At 41.6% G+C, this 25,550-nt stretch overlaps 1 protein-coding gene and 1 long non-coding RNA gene across 2 annotated transcripts in view; both read right to left on the reverse strand.

Moving 5' to 3' along the window:
• Positions 1-25,173, reverse strand: part of STX6 (syntaxin 6) — a 51,284-nt gene extending 26,111 nt beyond the window's left edge. The window contains exons 1-3 of the mRNA NM_001082431.1: positions 24,948-25,173; positions 7,318-7,487; positions 5,382-5,476 (exon numbers count right to left, since the gene is read on the reverse strand). Coding sequence (NP_001075900.1) covers positions 5,382-5,476; positions 7,318-7,487; positions 24,948-24,982 — 300 coding nt within the window. The 5' untranslated portion in view covers positions 24,983-25,173. The remainder of the gene's footprint in view (positions 1-5,381; positions 5,477-7,317; positions 7,488-24,947) is intronic.
• Positions 13,988-24,941, reverse strand: LOC132342488 (uncharacterized). The gene is made up of 2 exons (XR_009490897.1): positions 17,438-24,941; positions 13,988-16,407 (listed from the first exon to the last, which is right to left on the reverse strand). It is a non-coding gene; the product is annotated as an uncharacterized lncRNA (long non-coding RNA).
• Positions 25,174-25,550: the final 377 nt, after the last annotated feature.

Genomic DNA, 25,550 nt, shown 5'->3' on the forward strand with positions numbered 1-25,550 from the left:
TGAAGTATGGTTTGTAATTGCCAAAAATTAACCACATAAATACGTACCAACAGGGTCAATGATCAAACAAATCATAACAGAAACAGGTTAGAGAAGAGAGCATAGCCTCTCATGTCAAAGACCTGGGTTCAAGCTTAGTTATGCTTTTTAATAAATATGCAAGGGTTGGACAAATTACTCAATTTTTCAAAGTGTTTATTTCTTCCATATAAGATGCTATTTTATAGGGTCATTGTAGGGGATTAATAAAGTATGCAACTATGAAAAAGAATACTCTAAATCTACTCTGTCCAATAGCTGTCAGCCAACTACGGTTATGCACTGAGCACGTCAAATGGAGTTAGTACAACGGAGGAATTAAACTTTTGACTTAATTTTAATTAATTTAGATTTAAATTTAGTTACTGGGAAAACTTTCACATATGTCTGGAAAATCTGGCTATTTTCCAGTAAATCAACCTTTTCAACTGTAAGTTTTATAAACTCTAAATACAGATGAAGTATCTCCAATGAAAAGCTCAGTTCTGAATTGAGATATGCTTAAATATAAAATATATGCCAAATTTGTAAGTTTTAGTAAAAAATTTTTTAAAACTTTATAGAAATCTCAATTTTTTTAATATTGATTACATGTTTAAGTAACAGTCTTCTGGGTATACTAATTTAAATAAAATATATTAAGTTTGTTGTTGTTCATTAGGTAAGTTGTGTCTGATTCTCTGTGATCTCATAGACTGCAGCACACCAGGCTTTCCTGTCCTTCACTATCTCCTGGAGTTTTGCTCAAACTTATGTCTATTGACGGAGAAGGCAATGGCATCCCACTCCAGTACACTTGCCTGGAAAATCCCATGGATAGAGGAGCCTGGTAGGCTGAAATCCATGAGGTCTCGAAGAGTCGGACACGACTGAGCGACTTCACTTTCACTTTTCACTTTCATGCATTGGAGAAGGAAATGGCAACCTACTCCAGTGTTCTTGCCTGGAGAATCCCAGGGACAGAGGAGCCTGGTGGGCTGCCGTCTATGGGGTCGCACAGAGTCGGACATGACTGAAGTGACTTAGCAGCAGCAGCAGCATGTCCATTGAGCTGGTGATGCCATCCAACCATCTCATCCTCTGTCGCCCCCTTCTCCTTACCAGTTTCTTTTTATTTTTTAAATATGACTACTAGAAAATTAAAGATAGCTTGTACTTTAGTATTTCTATTAGACAGCATGTATCTGTATTGATATAAAACTATGTCCACAATATTTTTACATATAAAATTACAAACTAATATATCATTTCTTTTAAAAATATATTTCAATTTCGTTTTATAGAAATGCCTAGAAAAAATAGATAAAACTGATTATTTTTATAGAGTGGAATTATAGAATGGAGGCACATTTTCACCTTTCTTATTCATCAAAATTATTTGCATTTTTTTTAAAGTACAGATTATTTTTAATTTTAAAACTTAAAAACACTTATGATTACATAACAGTATAATCACAAATATGGACAAATAAAACAAAGTTCTGTTTTTGTGTTGTATTTTGAGTTTAGGTTTCTTTTTCTATTTTTTGTTTTTGTAAAATTTTTCTAATTCTCTTTAAAAGCATGTGTGTGCATGTGCTCAGTCGCTTCAGTTGGGTCTGACTCTTGGTGACCCCATGGACTGTAGCCCGCCAGGCTTCTCTGTTCATAGGATTTTCCAGGCAGGAATACTGGAGTGGTTTGCCATGCCCTCCTCCAGGGGCTCTTCCCAATCCATGGATCAAACCCATGTCTCCTGCATTAGCAGGCAGGTTTTTTATCACTAGCAACACCTGGGAAGCCCTTAAAATGGGCATGCATTACTTTAATGAAACACACATTTAAAGGTTTCCATTTTTAAGTTTTCCGTTTAATAAAATGTGTGTGTATGTGTGAGTGTGTGTTAGCTCCGACAGTCAGTAACCTCAGAGCTGTGTGGTGCGCATCCTGTGTTTGGCATTGCAAAAGGCAAAGAGCTGTGGCTTTCACTTTCAAGATGGTCCTTTCTTTATGCAGGGTAAAAACTGCCAGATACCATGCCACAGATCACCTTATTAGGATCTGGGATTTTAAGTTACATTGCTAAACAGTTTTGAGTATTTTGTAACACCTGTCATGCCAAAAACATAATTAAAACTCATCTTCTTTTAGAATAAGCAGTCAATAAGCAGTTAGTACTGATAAAATATGGGTCACTTGTCAAAAAAAACAACAAATAAATGAAACAACTTCCTGTGTATGCTGTTCTCATTTTGCGCCATCTTCCAAGCTGAGTGAATAACACGCTGGAAATCCCAGTGCTTCCCGCGCAGAGGACTCACATCCCAGCGTCATTTGTAGTGACACAGTATGCCTCACTCTTTTTGATTAACCAAAGCCATTTCTATCATGACTTATAACTGACTATAAACAATTCTTAGATTTGAAGAGATGGATTTTGGGGAGAGGGTGCTATAGTTTTGATTGCCTTTGAAAGTTCAGAAAGTTGCAGTTAGTGAGGATCATTTACTTGTTAAAGAAAACTGAGATCGAGAGAGGCTACATGACTTGCCATGCTGAAAATTTACTGAGGTCTCAGGGGAGCCTAGAACTCATGTCCTCTCACTTCTTATTCACTATTTTGCCATTGACTACAAAAACCTTTCACTATTAAATTAACCCAATGTCACTTCTGCAATAGATCTCCATAACACAAATATATCACATGTGAAATCTCTGATATATAGGCAACTGCCACAAATGTTTGCTTTCTTTGGGCTTCCCTGGTGGCTCAGAGGGTAAAGAGCCTGCCTGCAATGTGGGAGACCTGGGTTCGATCCCTGGGTTGGGAAGATCCCCTGGAGAAGGAAATGGCAACCCACTCCAGTATTCTTGCCTGGAGAATCCCCATGGATGGAGGAGCATGAGGGGAAACAGTCCATAGAGTCGTAAAGAGTTGGACACGACTGAGCGAATTCACTTCACTTTGTTTTCTTTAGTAAAAAACTGCTGGTAAGACTTAATAAAACTGCACAAACTAAAAAGACACTTGGAAAAACATACACAAGACTCTTTAAATAAAAATGACTTATTTAAAAGCAAAAACAGTGGACATTAATTGAGAAGAAACCGAGAGAGAGGTTTAGTTCTTCAGACAGAACAGCTACAAAAAATGTGTAACGTACCACTGCCTGCCCAAGGAAGGAGAAAGCACAACTGGCACAAATGCATCAAAATGCAGTCCTTCAAGCAACTGAATGACATCGAACTGGTAACCAAGGAGCTTGCATAAACTTGTGGTGTACAAAGTCCTAATCTGAGCCTGGCCTTGTGTTTCATTTACCCAAAATGCTAACTCTCTGAACCCATGCTATCAGTGTCCTTGAAGTGGAACTCAGAGAGCTCTGGATACAAATATTGTCTAGTTGAATATAACAATACTGAATCAACACAATGCTTTTAAAAAAAAAATCAAGTTACTGTCAATTACCACTTCTTTTTTTCCACAAAACCTCAACTAGAATTTATTAAAATCAGAGAAGCAAAAAATCAGTTAGGTACTATTAACCCACCACTGGCAAATAGTAACAGCTTCCAAATTAGAAGGCGGACCAAAAACTCTAACACATTCAGTTGGATCACACCGTTTTGAGTCTACTTTAGCTTTCAACTCTAAAAGGACTCTGCAACATTGTGAAGTATAGATGATTTAGAATACTTATTGCAAAGAACATACTTTAAAAAGCTTTTCAAATACTAGAAAATGAACTTTGGATTACACTTTCAATTATACCAACTCACTTAACGTTTACTGTATTGACCTCTGAATTTCAATGTGCAGAACTTCTAAGTACTACCTTGCAGAAAGAATAAATATAATGATTAAAGTCAAGAATATATGCATCACTGCAAGGCATCATTTAAATATCAACATCTACAGAAGTCATCTTCAGAAAAACCTATCACAAAAAATTTAAAAAGCACACACTATATTTATAAAGTAAGTAACTGGGAAATTGTTTGCACTACCCAACAATATACCACCTAACAACAGGGCTTCCTTATCAGAATATCCTCTGAACTGGCTAGAGACTAGGAATGTCTAACCCAAATGTTCACTGTATAGATGGGGTGTACATGCTCAATACATGCTTGAGTGCTCAGTCACTCAGTAGTGTCTCTGCCACCCCACATGGACTGTAGCCCCCAGGTTGCTCTGTCCATGGGATTTTCCAGGCAAGAATACATGAGCAGGTTGTCATTTCCTCCTCCAGAGGATCTTCTCAACCCAGGGATCAAATCCACATTTCCTGAGTCTCCTGTGTTGGTAGGCAGATTCTTTATAACTGAGCCACCAGAGAAACCCATAGATGGGGCTCCTAGATCTAAATAGGTTACCACCCCATAAACATGGGTTTATTTCTAAACAATTTTTAGGTATATGGATACAGAAAGGCAACTAATGAGTAAAACAAGGAATAAGAATCGTTTAAAGCTCAGTGATAACCTACCATTTGAAATAATTTCAAAAGGAAATCACATGACATGGAGTCTTTGGCAAACACATAGCAAGGTTCCTGCCTAAGATGACTCTTAAAAAGCCATATGTTAGCACTGGTATGATCCCAAGTCTTTTTATTCAAGGAAGCTGCTTTCTAGTACATATGTTAAAGACAGCTGGTTCTCTTACATCTAGTTATGCTAATCAACTGGCTTAGCCATATAGTTTCAAAATACAAACATATCTTAATGATACTTCACTTACATGCTATTTTCTCTTAGGTCTTTTTAACAATAGGTTAATATCAAAATAATCTGAGACTAAAGATTTTTTTCCCTTGGATTGATTTCTTATAGGCTGATGATTGCTTGCTTGCTCTGGATAACTCCCGAAAGGCTGTCAAGCAGTTGTATATGGAAATGTCAGTAACTGGGTTGCAAGAGTTCCAGAAGCAATTCAGATGGTAGAAGAGGCCGCCATCCAAACCCAGTAAGAGCACTCTTCACAATGCAAAGTGATTACCAATCAATCAGGAAACCAAATGGTTTCTACCATAGTTCTTCTTTTTGTCTAGGAACACAGCATACTAAGAAATAAAGAGGAAAAAAGACAACTGGTCTGGAAGAGTGAGACAGATGGACAGGAAGGACACAATAACCTTCCCAAAGCCAGCAGTCTATCCCCTCATTTTTGCTCTGAGAAATAAGCCTGATGATATTAACAATAGATTTTTTTCTATCAGAGAAATTATATGTGGAAACTGTCATTTAACTCACTTAAGGAGGAGTTTTATAGCTGACCTAGTAGTTTACACTAAGGGAAAGAGTTTGGAACAGTCTGGCTTTTTCTTGCACAAGTAACACAATAAGATTTCACTCCTTACCCTGACAACCTGCCGAGTACTTGTGATGAAGGCTTTTCTTATACTCAATTCGGTTGCATCAAGGTTGAATTTCCTAGGATTTGCTTCAACTATGCGTGGGTCAAAAAGTCAAGGTAAAGCAATTTCATCAGCCAAAACCTAACAGCCAACATCAGTGTTAAACCGCAGATCTCTCACAAGCAAGCAATAAAATCTGGCCCAATTTCTGAACACACAGTCAACTTACACTGATCATCCTCAAACTTTCTCTGCCCACAGCTAGACAGGGTTCCTTGTGCCCCAAGGCAGAGGTGACCTGCCTGGGTTCACTACAAACCCACAGGTGTCCGGCCACAGCTGAGCTAGGCTCTTCCACGTGCCTACCACTGTTTTGACTCCAGATCATCTTTCCCAGGACAGCGATTGCAAGCCGTTTTCATTTGCCATTCCCAACCATCCCACTTCTGTCAAGATGCTAACTCTGCTTCTTAATCTAGAAATCGAGGCTTCTTCTCCGAGGCTTCCCTGCTCTTTTCACCCCGACCCTGGGTCACTCCATGGCTCTCTGTACTCATCTCTTATCGTCCGCAAGGATGCGTTTGTAATAATATTTGACTAATGTCTGTTCTTCCTCCTCCAAGCCCCCTTCTACCCCCACCATAAGTTCTACAAGGGTCGGTACACTTTTGCTTATCAATCCAATCTCAGGAACTAGCAAGATGTCCAGCACATAGCACACTCAGTGACTATTTGCTGAATGACGATATCTATTAAAACTTTTGTTCTCTTTCTCTCACAATTTCTCTATCTCCCCCAATCTTTTTCTCTTCCCTCCTATCTCGAGGTAGGACATATCTCCCTGTAAGGGTGCTTTTGCTCCCACCCCTTCACATATTTCTCTTCCACTAGTTTTAGAGAACATATCTGTCTTTTAATAATTTAAAAGGTACCCCAGGGTCATTTTGATGAAAAGAAATTATCCACTCCACAAGTCAACTCTATATGAACCTATGTGCTGACTATAGACTGATCCGGACAAAATCTGGTTTCCTTTATGTTTTGTTACACTCAAAAAACAAAACAGGCCTCAGAACATGCAAATGGCATATCTTCAATCTAAAGTTATGACTGAATATTTCCAGTTGAAAAAACGGCCATGTAATCCAACTTTTACAGTTCCCTGGTTCATCCATCATATCAGCGAACTTACTTAACATCAATAGCATGACTTGGCACATAGATCTGCTTTAATAAGTGCAGTTTCATGGGACAAGATGCTTCTCTAACGCTCACTGGCACTGAACAGGAAAGTCTGGGGAAAGATTTTCTTTTGATCTCTAATTACAATGTACGATATTGGTCTGTATACACCTCCTCAAAATAATGACAGCTAACACTCACAGAAGCTCTCTGTGGGGACTTCACGCAAGTCCAGTAGTTAGGACTTTGAGCTTCCAAAGCAGGCATGCAGGGGGCACAGTCTGATCCCTAGTTGGGGAACTAAGATCCCACAGGCTGCATGACTCAACAACAACAAAAAAGAAAGTTCACTGGGTCAGGCACTATCCTAAGCTCTTTACCTGATAAACTTTCAACAATCGTATGAGCTAGGTACAACTGTTACCTAAGGTTCTACTGAAAAGCAAAGTGCCCAGAGTCACAGTTAGCAACTGGCAGAGGCAGGACTTGAACACCCAGTCTGACTACAGGGTCCAAGCTCAAAGCCACTGCGCTACGCGGCCTCTATGTTGCAGAATCTGTCATGCACTGAAGCAGAATTTGATTACTCTACCTTAGCCTCCTGGGCAATGATTTTAAGTGTGCCATGGTACAAATAAGAGCAACATCAATCAATGATAAAAGGAAATATCTAATCTGTGTATTTGAGACATCTGAATGAAAACCTGTCCATTTGCCTGTCTGCCTCACATGGCACAGATGCCTCAGAAAAGGATATTGATGGTTTCGTCGAGGTCCTCTAGGTCCCACTCTATGCTCCGGAGGTTGTTCCTCAGCTCGTTGGTGGTCCAGTCGATTTCTTCCCTCGTGGCTGTGGATGGGTCCTGGAGGAGCTCTGTCCATCTCTGAAACAATCCCTGTGCAGTGTTGACTGCTTTCTGAACCTCTCTGTAACCAGGTAAAGGGAAAGGAGAGAAATGAGACAACGCTTACTATGAACAAGTTAACACAAGACTTATGTTAACCATTACAATCAGACCCCACCCTCAGCAATGAACCACCATTCCCCAAAGTGTTTCTCCGTTATTACAGAAGGCTCTTCATGGACAAATATCAAAATTCAAAATTTTAAAATAATAGTCTGAGTATTATGTTTTCAGTTGATTTCAAAATAAAACAGCCACAACTTAAGCAGCTATAACATCAAGTTTGTTCGTAAAGTGAAACTGCTAGCCGCTCAGTCGTTTCATCCTTTGCAACCCCAGGTTGCTCTGTCGGTGGGATTTTCCAGGCAAAAATACTGGAGTGGGTTGCCATTTCTTTCTCCAGGGGATCTTCCCAACTCAGGGATCAAACCCGCGTCTCCTGTGTCTCCTGCATTGGCAGGTGGGTTCCTTACCATCTGAGCCACCAGGGTGTCCTTTAAATTTTGTAAAGGACAAAATTTAATTTTTCTAACAGACCATACTTAAAAGTAATCTAAGAAGCTATAATACAAATTAACTAAAGGACCATTAACATTCACACATGCTGCTAGTTGGTGCAAAGTAATTTATATTCAGATGAAGATTCTAAAACAACTTTCTTTTCCTTAGGAAGACTGCTGGGAAAGGGGGGTAAAAAAGGGTAGATAGAAGAGTTACTGTTATACAGCTCATCTTTTAGAAGGTAAGTATTTTAACCTGAGACATTTTAAAATTCAAAATCTCATTAGAAGATTCCCCAGCAGTATTAGCTTTATATATCTCTATTGTACTTTCTACTCTGCACAGAAGATTAGTGTGCTTCAAGTTCAGGGGGTGAGACTAGGCCATTAAGTACTATGGTCTGTTTTCTTTTAGATTATAGATAACAGCCACAAGGTCTTAAAAACCTTTCTCCCCACCATTGGGCCAATATCTACCATTAAATGTTATAATCTAACACTACCATGTATAAAAGCCAAAAAGGAGTCATTTTATAATCATGGTCTCTTGTGTACAAAGATTATAACCTTCATGCTCCTAAACTAAGATACCTGTTATGATCCTTCCATGATTTCTTAACCGACTCTTCTGGGTGTTCAATCAGTGTGCTTGTTGCCTATGGCTTTAAAACAGGGAGCTGCACGCATCCTATTCCCTCTGACATTTCAGGTGTCAGAGGAGACAGCACTAACAAAATGAAAAAAGGTACCTTATAATATCTTGGACTGTGAATACTGATGAGAGCTAAAAAGCTGAATGTTAAATACAGAATTATAGACACTGGATCCAGCTGAATAAATCACTGAGCTCTGTGGCCCACAATCAATCTACCAGGAACAGTCTACTATGTTCAGCAAGTACTTTTCATGGGTTCAACAAGTCCCCTCATTGCTCCTCTCACATCAGCCCTATGCTTTCAGTGCTAAAGAGAAACTCTATCTGAGACAGAAAGAGGAAGGACTAAGTAACTGAGATGCAAATCTACTATTTTTACTCTTTATTGAGGTTTCTGGCTGATCTGGTAAAGAAAAGGGCATACATTTTCCCATAATATGAAGTACTTGGTGAAGGGAAGTTTGTGTTGAATTGTGTTGAATACCTTCTCTGATAATAGAAGGCAGAGTTAAAAAGTTATCTAAGACGATATATCTCATTCTAAAGGACATAAAAATTACCAGTTCTGTAAAGGAAATCTGAATTCTGAATTGCTTTTTGTTTTTTTTTTTTAATGATTTAAGTTAATCACTTTATTTTTTTTATTTTATTTTTAAACTTTACAATATTGTATTAGTTTTGCCAAATATCGAAATGAATCCGCTTTTTGAAAACTAGAAGTCTCAGGCTGGAGCATACCACATTCTCTACCACCACCAGACAACTAGGATGCTGGAATTAAACTCTTAAGCGCTAATCCATAAACTTTTTCAGTCTCAGGGCTCTTCTGCACTTTTCAAAATTACTGAAGACCCCCAAAGAACTTATTTTGATGTGGGCTCTTTATCTGTTGTCATTTACCATCTTAGAAATTCAAACATATTTTTAAATATTTACCAATTAATAAAACATTACAATGAAATTACTGTATGTTAATGTTTTGCAAAAAATTTCTAAAACAAAAATATTTAGTGAGAAGACTGGCACTGATTCACATTTTTGCAAATCTTTGATTCACATTTTGCACATTTTGCAAATATCTGGTTTAACAGCAGGACAGGTATATTCTTACAACTGCTTTTACACTGACTGTTTACATACGTTTTGGTTGAAGCATATGACAGAAATCCAGCCTCATACAGATATATAGTTGGAAAAGCGAGGAGTACTTTAACAGTCTTTTCAGATAATTGTGGATATTCTTTTTTGTCGCTCTAAGAAAACTTGACAAGTGGCAGTTTCTTAAAGCTTAGCGGCGATATGAAGCTGCAACTGCACCAAAGACCCTGTGAACACCTCGTACACTGCAACTCACTGCTCCATCTTCTACAGTGGATGCCTCTTTCACCCATCATGTACTGCTCATTCGCAAAGTATTTTACCAAGCGTCAAAGATCTTCCAAATGCCGACTCATTTCATTACACAACATCCAAAATCATACAATAGTATCACCACCAATCCCACTACAAAAACTTTAACTACTTGGAATCTGTAACATGATACAAGTTGAATCAAGCTTCCCAAATTCTTTTTTTTTAAAAAGGCTCTAATTTCATCATCCGTAAAAATATTGTCAGTTGTTTTCCAAGAAGTGACAGGTTCACCTCATTCATTTTTGAGAAAATCTCAAGGTTTTTAATGGATAATTTTGATCCTTGTGAGCATATGCAAGTCTCAATAACCAGTCTGCAAGTCATTTTTTGAAGGAAAAAATGAGATTCTGTGGAGGAAAAAGTGAGCTATTTCAGCTTGTTACTGCATCACGGAAGTGCCTTCGCTGGAGTCAGTCATCTTACAATACAGCAAAAGTGCCCCATGCACTCTCTCATGCTGTCACAAAGAATATTAAAGTGTGTACTGAGGTTGGGAGAAAACAACTGTGAGTTACACTTCTGATTAAATAACTTGTATCTACAATATACATATATATATATATTAAACTCTCAAAACTTAAACAAACCCAATTAAAAAAATGGGCACAGTGAAGACCCAGCACATTCCAAAATAAACAAACAAATCTTTAAAAAAGAAAACGGAGCTGATTTCTTAAAAAAAAAAAAGGGGGGGAGGCCAAAAGATCTGCACAGTCACTTCACTAAAGATAACATACAAGTGACAAGTAAGCACATGAAATGATGCCCAATCCCTTTAGTCATTAGAAAAATGCAAAGTAAATCCATAATGAGATACCACTACAAACTTGGAATGGCCTCACACAACCAACCGACAATGCCAAGTGCTGACCAGGTGGTGGAGTAACTGGAACTCTCATGGATTGCTGGCGGCAACACAAACTTGTACAGCCATTTTGGAAAACAGTGTAGTCGTTTCTTAAAATTAAACATACAAAACGTACATTTACCATATGACCCAACAACGCCACTTCAAGACGACACAAAAACACACACACTCACACAACAACCTGCAAATTCTTACAGTGGTTTTAGTCATAATAGCCAAAAACTGAAAACAAGCCAAATGTCCTTCAACCAAGGAATGGACGGCTCTGGTACACCTTCACAATGGAATAGTACTCAGCAATAAAAAGGAACAAACCATGCCTACATGCAACAATAAAGACAAATCCCAAAACGTATCATGCAAAGTGTAAGAAGTTAGATGGCCACACAATGTATGCTTCCATTTCTGTAACATTACGGAGGAGGCAGAACTATAGGGAGAGAAAACACATCAGTAGTTGCCAGGTGCTGGACATGGCGGGAGGGGGACAGAGAGAAACTTCTAGGGGTGATGGATCTGTCCTACAACTTACTTGTGGAGTGGTGGTTACTGACTACATGCATTTGTCAAATTTCACAGAAGTATACACTAAAAAGAGTCAGTTTTATTGTTGGCTAATCATAACTTTTAAAAAGTGAGGAAAAGTTGGGACTTCCTAGGCAGTCCAGTGGTTAGGACTCTGCACTTCCACCGGGGGCCCAGGTTTGATTCCTAGTTAGGGAACTAAGATCCCACAGGGTGCATACAACAGCGGAAAAAAAAGAGAGAGAGAGAGACCAACTATTTTTTTTTTTTAGAAAAGGAAAAGTGTTATTGGGAATCAAGATTAGATAAAATTAATATTTCTTTTACTGTTTCACGAAGAACAATCTGAAGGGAACGTGATTCTTTTTCTTTTTCACCACGAGGGAGGAATGGTTTTGGTGCCGCTGCCTTGATTTAGGGAAAGACACGAGTGGTTTAACCTGCCACTGCCTTTGCACCATCAGTTTAAATGTTAACATGATGAAAAAAGTAAATAACATCTGAGTAGCAAAAGCATCTGAAGCTGAGGGGCTCTGCTATGAAAGGATCTTGAGGTGGCCCCCACACTGGGAGCCAAGGGCCATACTTTCATCACCACAACTTTAAAGACGCTGACGACTCAGACTTGAGAGGAAGGAGGAGCAGGTGGGTGGATTCAATTCTAGCAACACAGAGTGAAATCAAAGAGTCCTAAAGCATGCAAGAACTTGAGCATGTCCTAAAAAAGAAATGAAAGAAATGGCAGGAATTAGAAAAATGCTACTAAGCGATCCCAGGATAACATTCAACACCCCACATGCCCGGCCAGTGACCTGGCTCATATCACTCTCAATCTCGTTCATTTTTAGTCTTCGAGTAGTAGCACAGACATAAGAAAGTCAAAGTAGTCTTATTTTACTTTTCTGAGATGTGTTTTAAGGGATCACAAAGGTGGGAACGGTCAGCAGTGGTTCTGATCTGAAAAGCCAAAGAACCTGTAGTATGTCAAGGAATCCCATCTTAATAGCATCTATAACAGGGTCCCTCAAAGTTTATAACACCTCCCAATTTTTCTTCTTTTAATATCATTTCAGCTTAGTATTAGCCTGAAAAAGAAAGCATGGAGAGAAAATGTGTGTCACAGACAAAACCTGTTTTTAAACCAAATATTAATGGTACCCAGAATATCCAAAAGAACTTGGGATTCCTGAACAGTTTGAAGACACACGTAAGAAGTACAAGACACTAACTAGTGACACAACCCACTCAGCTCAGAACCATTTGTAAATACCTGGGACTACATGTTTAGAAGCACCTGTCATTCCAAGTAAACCGATGAACAGGACACAGGAGTATACAACCAGGCCAGCTGTTTGGTATTTGGGAGGATCTCAGTAGAGAAGAGCTGGTGGAGCTTTCTTCACCTACTTTTCCAGGAAAGGTACAGGGGTTGTTTCTGCATGAACTTGTGTGCATTCCCACACATGTAGGTGCGCCATCCTCTGCTCATGGTTAGCGCCCACCACACATTGAGCCCCTGTGAGCATGCTGCACCCTGTAGGGAGCTCTGAGGCTGCCGACTCCTTAGTCAACGGTGATCCACTTTCATCTGCGGTCTCTGGAAAGGTAGGAATCACACGATATTGCCTCTTTTTCCTGTAGAGTCTGCTTTAGCTATTTTCAGGTTTTTCTTCCAAGTGCATAATGGGAATGATTAAAGTCTGATACTCAGAACTTTCTACGAGGGGCCATGTACACCTTGAATTTCTGGAGTTCTTCGGCTTAGCTTCTTGGTACAGAGGCTTCCCTGGTGGCTCAGACCATAAAGCGTCTGCCCACAATGCGGGAGACCCGGGTTCAATCTGTGGGTCAGGAAGATACCCTGGAGATCTTCAGCAACCCACTCCAGTACTCTTGCCTGGAAAATCCCATGGACGGAGGAGCCTGGTAGGCTAGAGTCCATGGGGTCACACAGGACTGAACGACTTCACTCACTTCACTTCAGCTTAACTATCTTCTTGATAAGTAATAATCTGCTCATGGACAGCTTTGGGTATCATGTCTGACACCATTTCAACAAAAATCTTGCTAATTGCTTCCCTAGGCATTACAGGGTTAGCTCCTTACCAGGAGATATTTTTCAGCCCCTTGAAGGAGAGAGATGGCTAACTCCCACATCTGCTGCAGATGCTTCGAAGTCAGTCTCGACTCACACATTTCATGGATAACAAGAGTCACAGCGTGGAAATACCAGGGAAGAGGCTTTTCCCCTTGCTGTCCACCAAACGGCCCATCAAAATGATGAGCCCCATCACATCCTCATGGATAACAACTTCTATGACCAAGAGAATGAAGGCTCTTCACTGAGAGTCATACCAGGGCCCATGCGACCACTTGTAACACAGAGCTTCTTTCCAGTAAGCAAATGTCAAAAACGAAAACACAGCCTGCGTCTTTGAAGAATGTATCTTTCAAGCAAAAATAAAGTAATCCAAGCTTTCAAAACTGGATTCTTCCATTCCTTAAAAAGAGTTGAGATTGGCAGGATGAAACCAACCCAGTTCTTCCGTGGGTGGTTGTTGTTGTTTTTTTTTTTTCCTTTTCTTTTTGGCCACACCATGAGGCATGTGCTTATCTTAGTTCCCTGACCAGGGATTGAACCCTTGTCCCCTGTATTGGAAGTGAGGAGTCTTAACTACTGGACCACCAGGGAAGTTCCCCTGTTTGTTTGAAGCTAGCGAGCACTAACCTCTAGTCACTGCTGGTTAAGCCCCTACCACACAACATTCTGCCAAAGAATTGATGCTTTTCAATTGTGGTGTTGGATAAAACTCTTTGAGTCTCTTGGACTGCAAGGAGATCAAATCAGTCAATCCTAAAGGAAACCAATCCTGGATATTCATTGGAAGGACTGATGATGAAGCTGAAGCTCCAATACTTTGGCCACCTGATGTGAAAAACTGATTCATTAGAAAAGACCCTGATGCTGGAAAAGATTGAAGGCAGAAGGGGACGACAGAGGATGAGATGGTGGGATGGCATCACTGACTCAATGGACATGAGTTTGAGCAAGCTCCAGGAAATGATGAAAGACAAGGAAGCCTGGTGTGCTGCAATCCATGGGGTCACAAAGAGTCAGACATAACTGAGCGATTGAACGACAATACAACATCCCAGTCTGTTCCACCATGGAGAAAAGTTCACCATCCCAGCCAACCCTTTGTTTGGGTTTCAGGCAATACATTCAGATGTCCATAAAATCATTTCTTAGCTGGATCTCACCAAATTTGTTGGTAAGATGGAAGGAAGAAGTGTTTCAGCCATTAGGGAGCTTCAGTTTCCCTGAACCTGTCATTCAGTTGGGCCAACAAACTGCAGGATAATCATAGGTGCAGCCTCCACCAGCCTTTTGATTTCTCCTTTCTTCTCTGACCATGCTGATAGGCTCTGAAGTGGCATCTGTTTCAGTTACTCTGGTTGTATAACAATGACCCCCAAAATCAGGGGCAACAAATGACCATTTCTTATGTACATGGATTCTTTTTTTTTATTTTTTTATTTTTTAACTTTATAATATTGTATTGGTTTTGCCATATATCAAAATGAATCCACGACAAGTATACATGTGTTCCCCATCCTGAACCCTCCTCCCTCCTCCCTCCCCATACCATCCCTCTGGGTCGTCCCAGTGCACCAGCCCCAAGCATCCAGTATCATGCATCGAACCTGGACTGGCGACTTGTTTCATATATAATATTATACATGTTACAATGCCATTCTCCCAAATAATCCCACCCTCTCCCTCTCCCACAGAGTCTAAAAGACTGTTCTATACATCAGTGTCTCTTTTGCTATTTCGTATACAGGGTTATTATTACCATCTTTCTAAATTCCATATATATGCGTTAGTATACTGTATTGGTGTTTTTCTTTCTGGATTACTTCACTTTGTAGAATAGGCTCCAGTTTCATCCACCTCATTAGAACTGATTCAAATGTATTCTTTTTAATGGCTGAGTAATACTCCATTGCGTATATGTACCATAGCTTTCTTACCCATTCATCTGCTGATGGACATCTAGGTTGCTTCCATGTCCTGGCTATTATAAACAGTGCTGCGATGAACACTGGGGTACATGTGTCTCTTTCAATTCTGGTTTCCTCAGTGTGTATGCCCAGCAGTGGGATTGCTGGATCATAAACGTGCATGGATTCTTTGGGTCAGGAATTTGTGCCAAACACAGAAGGGATGGCTTGTCCCTGCTGCACACTGTCTGGGGCCTCAGCTGAAAGACTCCCTGGGCAGGGGGCCGGGGCAGGAGGCGCTCCTCAGTAGCATCTCTGCGCCTTCGTAGTCTCGCCGCATGAGCGCTCGAGCAGAGGGGCTGCGGTAGAGCTGGACTTGCGTCCCAAGTCACAAAGATGTGACTGGAAGCTGAACTGGGTGTCTTTTGTGACTTAATCCTCAGGAGTCAAGCAGTGTCATTTATGCCTCATTCTGTCAGTCAAGGCAGTTACACAGGTCTGCCTGGGTTCAAAGAAAAGCAACGAAGATCCCAGCTTGATAGAAGAAAGCCAGCTTCACAATTTAAGAAAAGCAAATGGGACAGGATAGATATTGGACGGCCACCTTTGGAAAAACACACAGGCTGTAACACGTGTGTCTGGAGCAGCACCCATGGTGTACGTCATCCTGTATGTACCAAACCGGGGTCCCTGGTTCACCAACGCACCGAGAGGCTGCTGAGGGAGACGGTTTCCACTCTACTGATGAAACTGAAAACCCTAGGCTGTGCGAGCCTCTGCATCATTCTCCCACCCTGGGCCCCATCGGCCTGTCCCACCACCAACCCCTCAGGCTAGGTGAGGAGGCGCTCTTTTCACCGCCTGACTTGCACACTCAAGCCTTTTGTAAGGGGAAACACACACACCTGCGACACTTGCCCTTACTGCCATTTCCAAATTCAACTTCACTGTGATAATATCTTTTGCAATAATTCTCCTAGAGGCGGAAAAAAAAAAAAAAAAAAAAGCCTTTAGTTACCTACAGTTCTAGACAATTCTGACCTCAACCTGCACCGCTTCCACAGCTCCCCGGGACAGTACTACTGCCCCAGGGACACTGCAGGTCCCAGTCACGGGTGACTTGAACTCGCCCTCATTTTCAGTGTACTTGACACCGCAGCCTTTCTATTTTCTTGGAACTCTCACTTCCTTGTTTTTGTGATATTATGCTATTTTAGCTTCTACTAATTTTCTCTTTCCTCTTCTTCCACCTGGTCCCAGTATTTCTCAGCACTACGTTTACAGTTTCTAGGTGCTCAACAACACTAGTAGATTCAAACGCTCCCTTGAGGTTGATGACTCCCCAACTGCCGTCCCAACCCTAACCAGTCACCCAGGACTAAATCCTATATTTTAGCTGTCTCCAGGATCATTCCATTTGCCTAAAACCAAACTAATCATATTCTTCCTACAAAAAAGCAAGTATTCAAACAACAAAATAAAGCAGAAAACAACAACAATTGCTTCCTTCTCTAACTTCCTCATTCTAGTTCTTAGTGACACTATTCTCCAAGATTTGAAACTAGTCTAGACAAGCATCATCTTTGACTCTTCCTCTTACTTCTCACCTTGCACAACCTCTACTTAAGCTGCGTCACTGGATTTTAGATCTAGAAGGAACTTTCACAATAACAAGTCTGCCTTCATTAAACAAATAAGAGAACAGGGGCTCAGACTTCTTGGTTTCAGACCTCAAGTTCTTCTGACCCAGAGCACGAGGCGCCTTCCAGTAACAAGACTTTTCAACCCCATCAAAGCCTCCTGACAAATCTATTTTCTTAGTGAATCAAAAGACCTGGGTTTGAGCCCTCAGAAGTTGTCTGACCACAGGCAAGTGGCATGGTAACAACTGTTAAAACCGCCTCCTCATTAAGAATTTACAAAAGCAAACAGATTAAATTTAAACTCCTCAACTGGGTATTCCATGCCTCCTCCTCCCCACAAAGGAGCCAACTTTAATTTCCAACCTGATTTCTCACTGAAACAAAATCTGTTTCAGTTGGCAGCTCTTCTTCTCATCCTCCCTTTCCTCATTTCTGGCTCTGGACTTTCGCTCACCGCTTCCCCATCTGGAAGAGTCCTTACACCTCTGCAAATGAAAAGCAGACACTTCCTTCATGGCTCAGATTAAGGCCCTACTTGCTTCATGCAAGTGTCCCTGACCAACATTCCCCGGGGAGTCTTTTCTGTCTCCACAGCATCTCAGCTCTATTCCAAAATCTTACATGCAATCCCTATCGTCTATCACCTAAACTGCTTCACACAGCTGCACAGTGTTCTTCAAACCAGGAGCCAAACAGAGTATCAGGAATTCAATAAATGTGTAACAAATGTCTGCAAAGTGATTTTTACAATGAAACATCTGATTGGGGAGTTGCCTAGGCCTCCACACTCTCACTGCCAAGGGTGTGGGTTCCAGCCCTGGTTGGGGAACTAAAATCCCACAAACTATGCAGCAAGGCAAAAAAAAAAGAAAAAGAAAGAAACATCTGAAACATCTGATAGATTTTCAAAAAGTAGAAAATGAGACTTGACATATTCCATTTTATTGGATAATAGTATTCATAAATAAGGATAACTTTTCTCAACATTGTGAATAAAGTGCACAATGCTTGCCTTCAAGGAGCTCATAAAAGGTTCTACACAGAGACAAGAGAGAGAATAATACAATGTAAAACATATTGTTTTGCTCATCTGCTTACTTACACCATTATTTCAACAGGATCCATAGCCAAGAACATAGAAATAAAACTATCCTCCTTTAGGCACACAAAGCCTCCAAACCAGCAAAATATTAAAGGAACACAATATTTATGCCTTTTCCCTACAGGAGAGGCTCACTTGGTACAAAATACTCTCATATTCCACCACTCAATTTCTTAATGGCTTATTTTGATTACAAGCTGCAAACAAAAGAGGGGTAAAAACTACAGATCCCGAAACTCAAAATGGGATCATTCATTCAACAAACACTATGTAGGACCTTACTGAAGACAATGATGAAAAAAACATGATTCAAATATGGTATGTTTCACCTAGCAAATTAGTCAAGGTTTCTTCAAATGAGAATCTCAGTACTGGCAAGGGATCAAGGGAAATGGGTCCATCAAACTTTGGCGGGGTGGAGTGCGGAGTAGAGTAGAGAGGAGTGTATCCTGGAAGGCAATTTGGTAACATGTATCAGAAGCTTTGAAAATGTGCTGGCCCACTGAATTAGCAATTCTGCTAGAGGAATCAAGGCTCTGGAAATAATCAGAAACAGCAATGAAGACCTATGAAAAGCAGGGCTTATCATTACAATAATTGTAATAATGAGAAATTTAGAAACATCATAAATGTCATCCCAGGTGATAAATTGTATTACATTTATATGACAAAATACAAAGGCAGTCATTAAAAAGCCTCCCCACCAAAGGCATGCTACATGCTAAGGATATAAAGATATACAGATGAAATGATTTCAAGACAGTATGATCCCAATTTCTTCATGATTAATAATAACAATAATACCAATTTATATAAATCCTGGCCTTTCCAATTACAAGCTTATGAACTTGGAAGTTTTTTTTAACTAATTTTGTTCATTTGTAAAATAATAATAATAGTACTAGTACCTAGTTCATAAGGATTAAAACGACAACCCCTGGCAGGTTCTCAGCACAGTGACTGATATATGATAAGAGATCAAAAACTGATGGGTAGTATTACATAAAACTATTAACAGAAACTGATAAGAAAGACACCAAAATTTTAACTATTTCTGGATGATGGCATTTCAATGCTTTTTTTTTTTTTTTTTTAACATTTATGCACGTGGCTGCACCGGGTCGTCGTCGTGGCACGCGTGATCTTTAGTTTCAGCGTTCAAACTCTTAGTTGCAGCATGTGGGATCTAGTTCCCTGACCAGGGATTGATCCCAGGCCCCCTGCCTTGGGAGCTTCAGAGTCTTAGCCACTGGACCACCAGGGAAGTCCCTTCAATGAATCTTTAATCCTTTTCTAAAATACTTTTATTTCCTAAGTTTTCTAAAATGAGCATATGCTACTTTAAATGTTACTCCAAAATAAAAACAGAACAAAAAAACAGTAAGACATGGTCTTTCGTCTTAGAAAGGGCAGACTGTTTGGAAGGAGACACATCAACAGACATTTAAAAGAGAATGTTTACTGAGCACTTGATGGATGCCCCAAACTGTGCCAAGACAACATACATGCCTTAACTCATTTAATCCTCATAACTGATAAAGCAGGCATTGTTAAGCCAATTTTGTACCTAAAGAAACAAGTTCAGAGAAGATAATTAACATGCCAAAAGTTACATCAAATAATGGATAGAGGTGAGATTCCAACTTTAGATCAGCCTGATTTACACAGCTCACTTCCTTCACCAAATCTCACTGCCTCTGGAAGTCACATAAAAAGAAAAATAACATCCAGAGCACGCATTTCCTTTCCCTTTGCACCTAGCTTTGTTTTTCTTACAGAATCTACCACCACCTGATATACCATATATTTGTTCACTTGTTTACCACCTGTCCCTAGAACATAAGCTTCATAAGGACAGGAATGTCGTTTGCCCACTGCTGGACCTTTCGCCCCTGGTAAACGAAAAGAGAACACTCGGTAAGTGTTTTAGAATGAAGGATTCTGGATAGAGCTGTGACCTGACCATGTCTCCAAGGCCACATCTGGCAGCAGTGCCAATGAAGCTTGCTGAAGAGGACACTTGTAAGAGTCCAGGTGGGAGAGGACAAGGACGTGAATGAGGGCGGAGGAACCAAAACCAGAGAGGAAGAGAATTCCAGAGATATCCCGGGGATGCACTACGAGGACCTGATGACCAAGTGGACATAGGACTGATACAGAGTGTGGAGTCGGGAGTGAATAGGGCTAAGAGGAGGAAGGGATTTTTAGGTAGGGGGAAGGAAATGAAAAAGAATTGGCGGTAAGATACCCATCCCACAGCATGGGGGATGTCAAACAATTAGTAAAATACACAGAAGAACACTTGGGAGAGAGTTGGGTCAGAGTGACTAGGGTGCGGGATGTACAGAACCACCTGATGCAATGGGAATAATCAAGCTTACTTAGTGAGAACACACCTGAAGAGGGTCAACCACTCAAACTACAAGTGAAGGGCCGGTCTCGGTTTACTCTGTAGGGCTAAGCGTTCTGGGAGCAAAAATACCACTGTGAATACATGGGCCAGTAGAGCTCCACCTGCCCAGAGAGCCCAGCTGCCCGACTGTGGTGGTTTTCCCCCATGTTCTGGTGTTCTGCTCTGAACAAGACATCGACAGTATCAAAATCTCACAAAGTGAACCTCAAACACTCAGACACCAATCACTGAATATTTAAATTAAAATAGCTTTCTAACTGGTCTCCTTTTTAATCTTTCTTCACACTGATGCACCCAACACTACTACCAAATCAATATTCTCAGGACCCTAATTTCATGTCATGTCCCTGCTTTTCATAACTATTCATGGGATTCTCAAGGCAAGAATACTGAAGTGTTTTGCCATTCCATTCTCCAGTGGACCACATTTTGTCAGAACTCTCCACCATGACCCATCTGTCTTGGGTGGCCCTACACGGCATGGCTCATAGTTTCACTGAGTTTCAAAAAAGCTAAGTGCCAAAGAATTGATGCTTTTGAACTGTGGTGTTGGGGAAGACTCTTGAGAGTTCCTTAGGCAGCAAGATCAAATCAGTCCATCCTAAAGGATATTAGTCCTGAATATTCATTGGAAGGACTGATGCTGAAGCTGAAACTCCAATACCTTGGCCACCTGATGCAAAGAACTGACTCATTGGAAAAGGCCCTGATGCTGGGAAAGACTGAAGGCAGGAGAAGGGGATGACAGAGGATGAGATGGTTGGATGGCATTACCTACTCGATGGACATGAGTTTGAGCAAGCTCCGGGAGTTGATGATGGACAGGGATGCCTGGCATGCTGCAGTCCATGGGGTCCCAAAGGGTAGGACACAAATGAGCAACTGAACTGAACTCCCTGCTTTGAAAACTTCCAATGGCCTCAAGATGAGCTCTTCTTGATTTTATTCTACCTGTTCTGTGAAGTGTTAACAGTATGAGGAGAACTAGGCAGCTGAATGTTGAATCCTGGGTCTACCACCTATTAGCTTTGTGACCCTGTGGAAGTAACTCAACCGCCCTGTGGTAGCTGTTTCTCATCTGTTAAGTGGGGCTAATACCCACACCACAGAACTCTTCTTACAAAGTGGTAATTCTTATAAAGTGCTTACTGAGCTTGCAACACCTGGCATAGGTGTTGCATCCTTTAAATGTCAGTTATTATTATTATTACTTCTCCAAATAAACTTCCTACTCCGCCTGGGATGCCCTCCTTGATTTCTAAACACACCATGCCCATCTGAGGGCCTTTGCTGGTCGTGTTCTCATCCACGAACCACCATTCCTTACCAACCACAACCACCAAAGAGAACTTCTTCAACATTTATGCTATATATTCAAGGTGGCGGGCTGGAAACACAGGAAAAACAAACAGTTCCAACCCTCAGAGCTCACGGTAATAATGACAGAGAGCCAGAGGAAGAGGTGCGATAATGTGTTACAGGTGTCAAGGAAGCGCTTTCTGGAGGCAGTGGAGACGCTGACTTTGAATCCTGCAAGCTGAGTGCGCGCATCTGGCAGAATGCATGCATATGGGGTCAGAGCACCCAGTCCCACAGTCACAGTCACTGTACTGAGTCTGGAGATCCTGGAGCTCTGGGCAGGCACAGTGAGAGAAGGGTAAAGGAAGGCTGCATCACAAGGCCAGGAAGTCTTGAGACTTTCCTCCAGGCAACAGGCAGCCACTAAATGATGTTAAGTAGGGAACTCCTGCTTGGGTTCTAGAAGAGCTACACCTGTCCTGCCCAATATGGACACCACATGTGACTGCCGAACTATGCTAGTGTGACTGTGGGACTAAGTTTTAAATTTTAATTACTTTAAATTTAAAAGCTGACACTCAATTCACTTACCAAAAAATTTAAAAATATACTTGGAACAATTTGGGTATGTGAATCTACTTTTTCAACTGTAAGTTTAATGAATTCTAAAAACAGATCAAGTGTCTCTGATGAAAATTCAGCATCCAAATTGAGATGTGCTGTAAGTGTAAAACACACACCAGATTTGAAGACAGTACAAAAAGGGTGAGAGTCTTCGTTAATAATCTTTATAATTATCACATGTTGAAATATTTTGACTATCCCAGGTTATCGATGACATTAAAATTCACTTTACATGTTTTTCACTTTCCCTGTGTCGACTAGGAAATGTAAAATGCCATGTGTGGCTCACACTGCATTCTGGAGAACACTCGTCCGACAAAACCAAGGCAGACGCAAGAGGAAAGAGACTGGAAGCAGGAAGACCAATTAGAGACTCTTCTTGACGAGTCCAGAAAAGACACACAGGACTGAATCATCTAAGTGATACTCATCTTCAAAACCCAATTCAAGACCTGCTACTATGTTCAAAGCTTTTCCAATAGTAACCTTTCCTAATGGGATGCCTTTCTGTGAACTACTAGGGGACTTACCATCTGTTGGATTCACTTCAGCACTAATCATTTCCATCAGTCATTTCTACTTAATTATTGGGTGACTTGTTTCTCAGATTAGACTATCAGCTCCTAGGCTAAAGGTCACAATTTAGGCTTCTTTCATTTTTCCACATCATGCAGTGAGTGTATTTTCAAAACTTTTAATAAACAGAGGTACATGGCTCCCCATATATTTCACCACATTATCTGGAGACACTCATGTAGCTAATTTTACTTTTCCATAGCAAAAGGTTTTGATATCTTAAAAGATATGCGCTCAAACAATGTAAAAGTCAAACAAGATTCCTGGCCAATGTTTCAATAAAGCAGTGCTATCTAATCAGTGAGCAAGCCCTGGCAAATCGTACTATCAGGAAAAATAGTCAAGATGGCAGAGCAATTTAGCATTTTCACAAATTCCATTTAAAAATGAAACAAAAAATTCTGATTATCTACAGCCTCCACTGCCAGACATAACCTTTGAAACCTAAGAATTAAAAACATTTAAAGGAAAAACACACAGATTTCACATTTAAAAATTAACACCTAAAAAAAAAAATCAATTCTTCTAATAACATTTTCCAGGTAGAGATCCATGTATTATTAATCATCTAAACTCAGATTTTCCTATCTAAAGTCAGGTGAAGGCAAAACCTTTTAGGGAAATGTTAAATATATATATAAATGTATCTTACTGTACCATGGATAATAAAGTATTTCACCTAGAATATCACTTAAATTTTCTTAGAAGAACCTTAAAAAAAAAAAAATCACATACACCCTCAAGTAACTGGTCAGCTTTTATCCCTACAGAAATAGAAATAGGGAGCTAGGAACTAGTTGAAAGCAAAGCCGTACTTTAGGGTGATTAGCACTGATCTCTCAGGAACTTTGCAGTTCTCAAATTTTTAACGTTTGTTTGACATTTAAAACAAAAGCTGACAAGTTGTAACAACAGGATCCATCTTCCCTGAATTTGTTTAACGGCTACAAAGCCTATATAACAGAGTGCCATTAAAGTTTCTGGGTATCTGCAAACAACTGAGCAATCAAAGATGGAGTCACGACAGCTCACAGGGAAAAATAAGTTTAAGGCTGTTCTAGTCTGAAAGGCAGAGGAAGAAATGGGGGAAACCTGTCAAACAGCCTGGATGAAATCAGGGAGTTAAAAACCAAGCGCTCATTTCCTTTAGCACTGTGGGAAAAACCCGGTGCTAACAGAAAGCTAAGGAAAGTTTAGTTTGGCTGATTTCATTTTGTTTTCCTTCCAACATCATCACTGAGTTTGAACGGCTGCTTTCCTCCCCTCCCATTACTCAGTAAAAACTCCCCCACTGAATTGAGTCGTCTTCCGGAGCCAGGCGCCCCCGCCCCCAAGCCTGCTAACGTGCTCAGACGCCTCTGGGCATGTTGTGGTCTCACCCGTCTGCGGGGCCAGCGCTCCGAACTCAATGGACAATAGGAGCTCACCCCCGTCCACGCCAACTACAAAGCTCAGGAGGGCCATTTCCCTTTTCCTGCCCAGATGCTGTTTTTCCCCCTTCGAAGCAGGGCCCCGTGCTCCACTAGAGCCCCAGTTTGGTCTGGGACGCCTAAGCTCCCTTCCCACCTGCAGAACTGCTGAACCCCTCCTCCCGTCCAAATAAGTTGTAGGGCAGCGCACAGGCCAAAGGGGACCCCCCCCCAGGGGCTTGACTGGGGGCATGGGTTTCAAAGTCCAGGTAGGACGGGAAAGGGATGTCTCTGGACACTTGATCACGGCCCTCCAGGCTAAGCCGTCCCCACTGTCCCCACGCCAGCCTCTACTTGCCTCCCATCCCCCCTACAACGAGGAGAGGCGGGGAGGTGCGGGCAGGCAGCACGGCCACCGCCTCCTCCAGTGGAGCCCTCGGCAACACTCACCCTTTCACCACAAAGAAGGGGTCCTCCATGGACATGGCGTCCCGGCCCCCGGCCGCCTCACGTTTGCTCCGCGCACAGGGCGCCCGCGCCCTCCAAATTTCCCTCTGCCCACCCTACCCGCCTCTCGTAGCGGCCCGCGCCTCGGCCTGGGGGTCCCGAAGCCTCTGCGCGCGCAGGGCGGGGTGCACCGGCCAGCCGCTGGTCCAGCACTCGATGGGCACTGCAGACCAAATCCAGACTCCGAAGCCGGCCCCGCGGCTGTCCCCTCCCCCGACTCCTCCCGGAGCGTCCGGCCGCCTGGCTCCGCCCCCAGGTTCCTCGGCCTCGGCCAATCACGAACGCCACCCGCCGCACCACTTCCGCATCCGTGCACACGTGATCACAGCCGACCCCGCCCCTCGTTGGCGGGCCCTGGGCACCTTGTCACACGACCCTGGAGGCGGGGCTCTGGAGGCGGTGGAAGAGGGTGGGTCTTCTCTCCACTTGCCCCTCAGGATTCAGGGGCCGGAGCTGCTTGTCCCTTCGCCGGAAAGGCATTCAGGTGTCCTCAGTTCAGTTCGGTCGCTCAGTTGTGTCCGACTCTTTGCGACCCCATGAATCGCA

The sequence above is a fragment of the Bos taurus genome, chromosome 16, assembly GCF_002263795.3.
Source record: "Bos taurus isolate L1 Dominette 01449 registration number 42190680 breed Hereford chromosome 16, ARS-UCD2.0, whole genome shotgun sequence".
NCBI lineage: Eukaryota > Metazoa > Chordata > Mammalia > Artiodactyla > Bovidae > Bos > Bos taurus.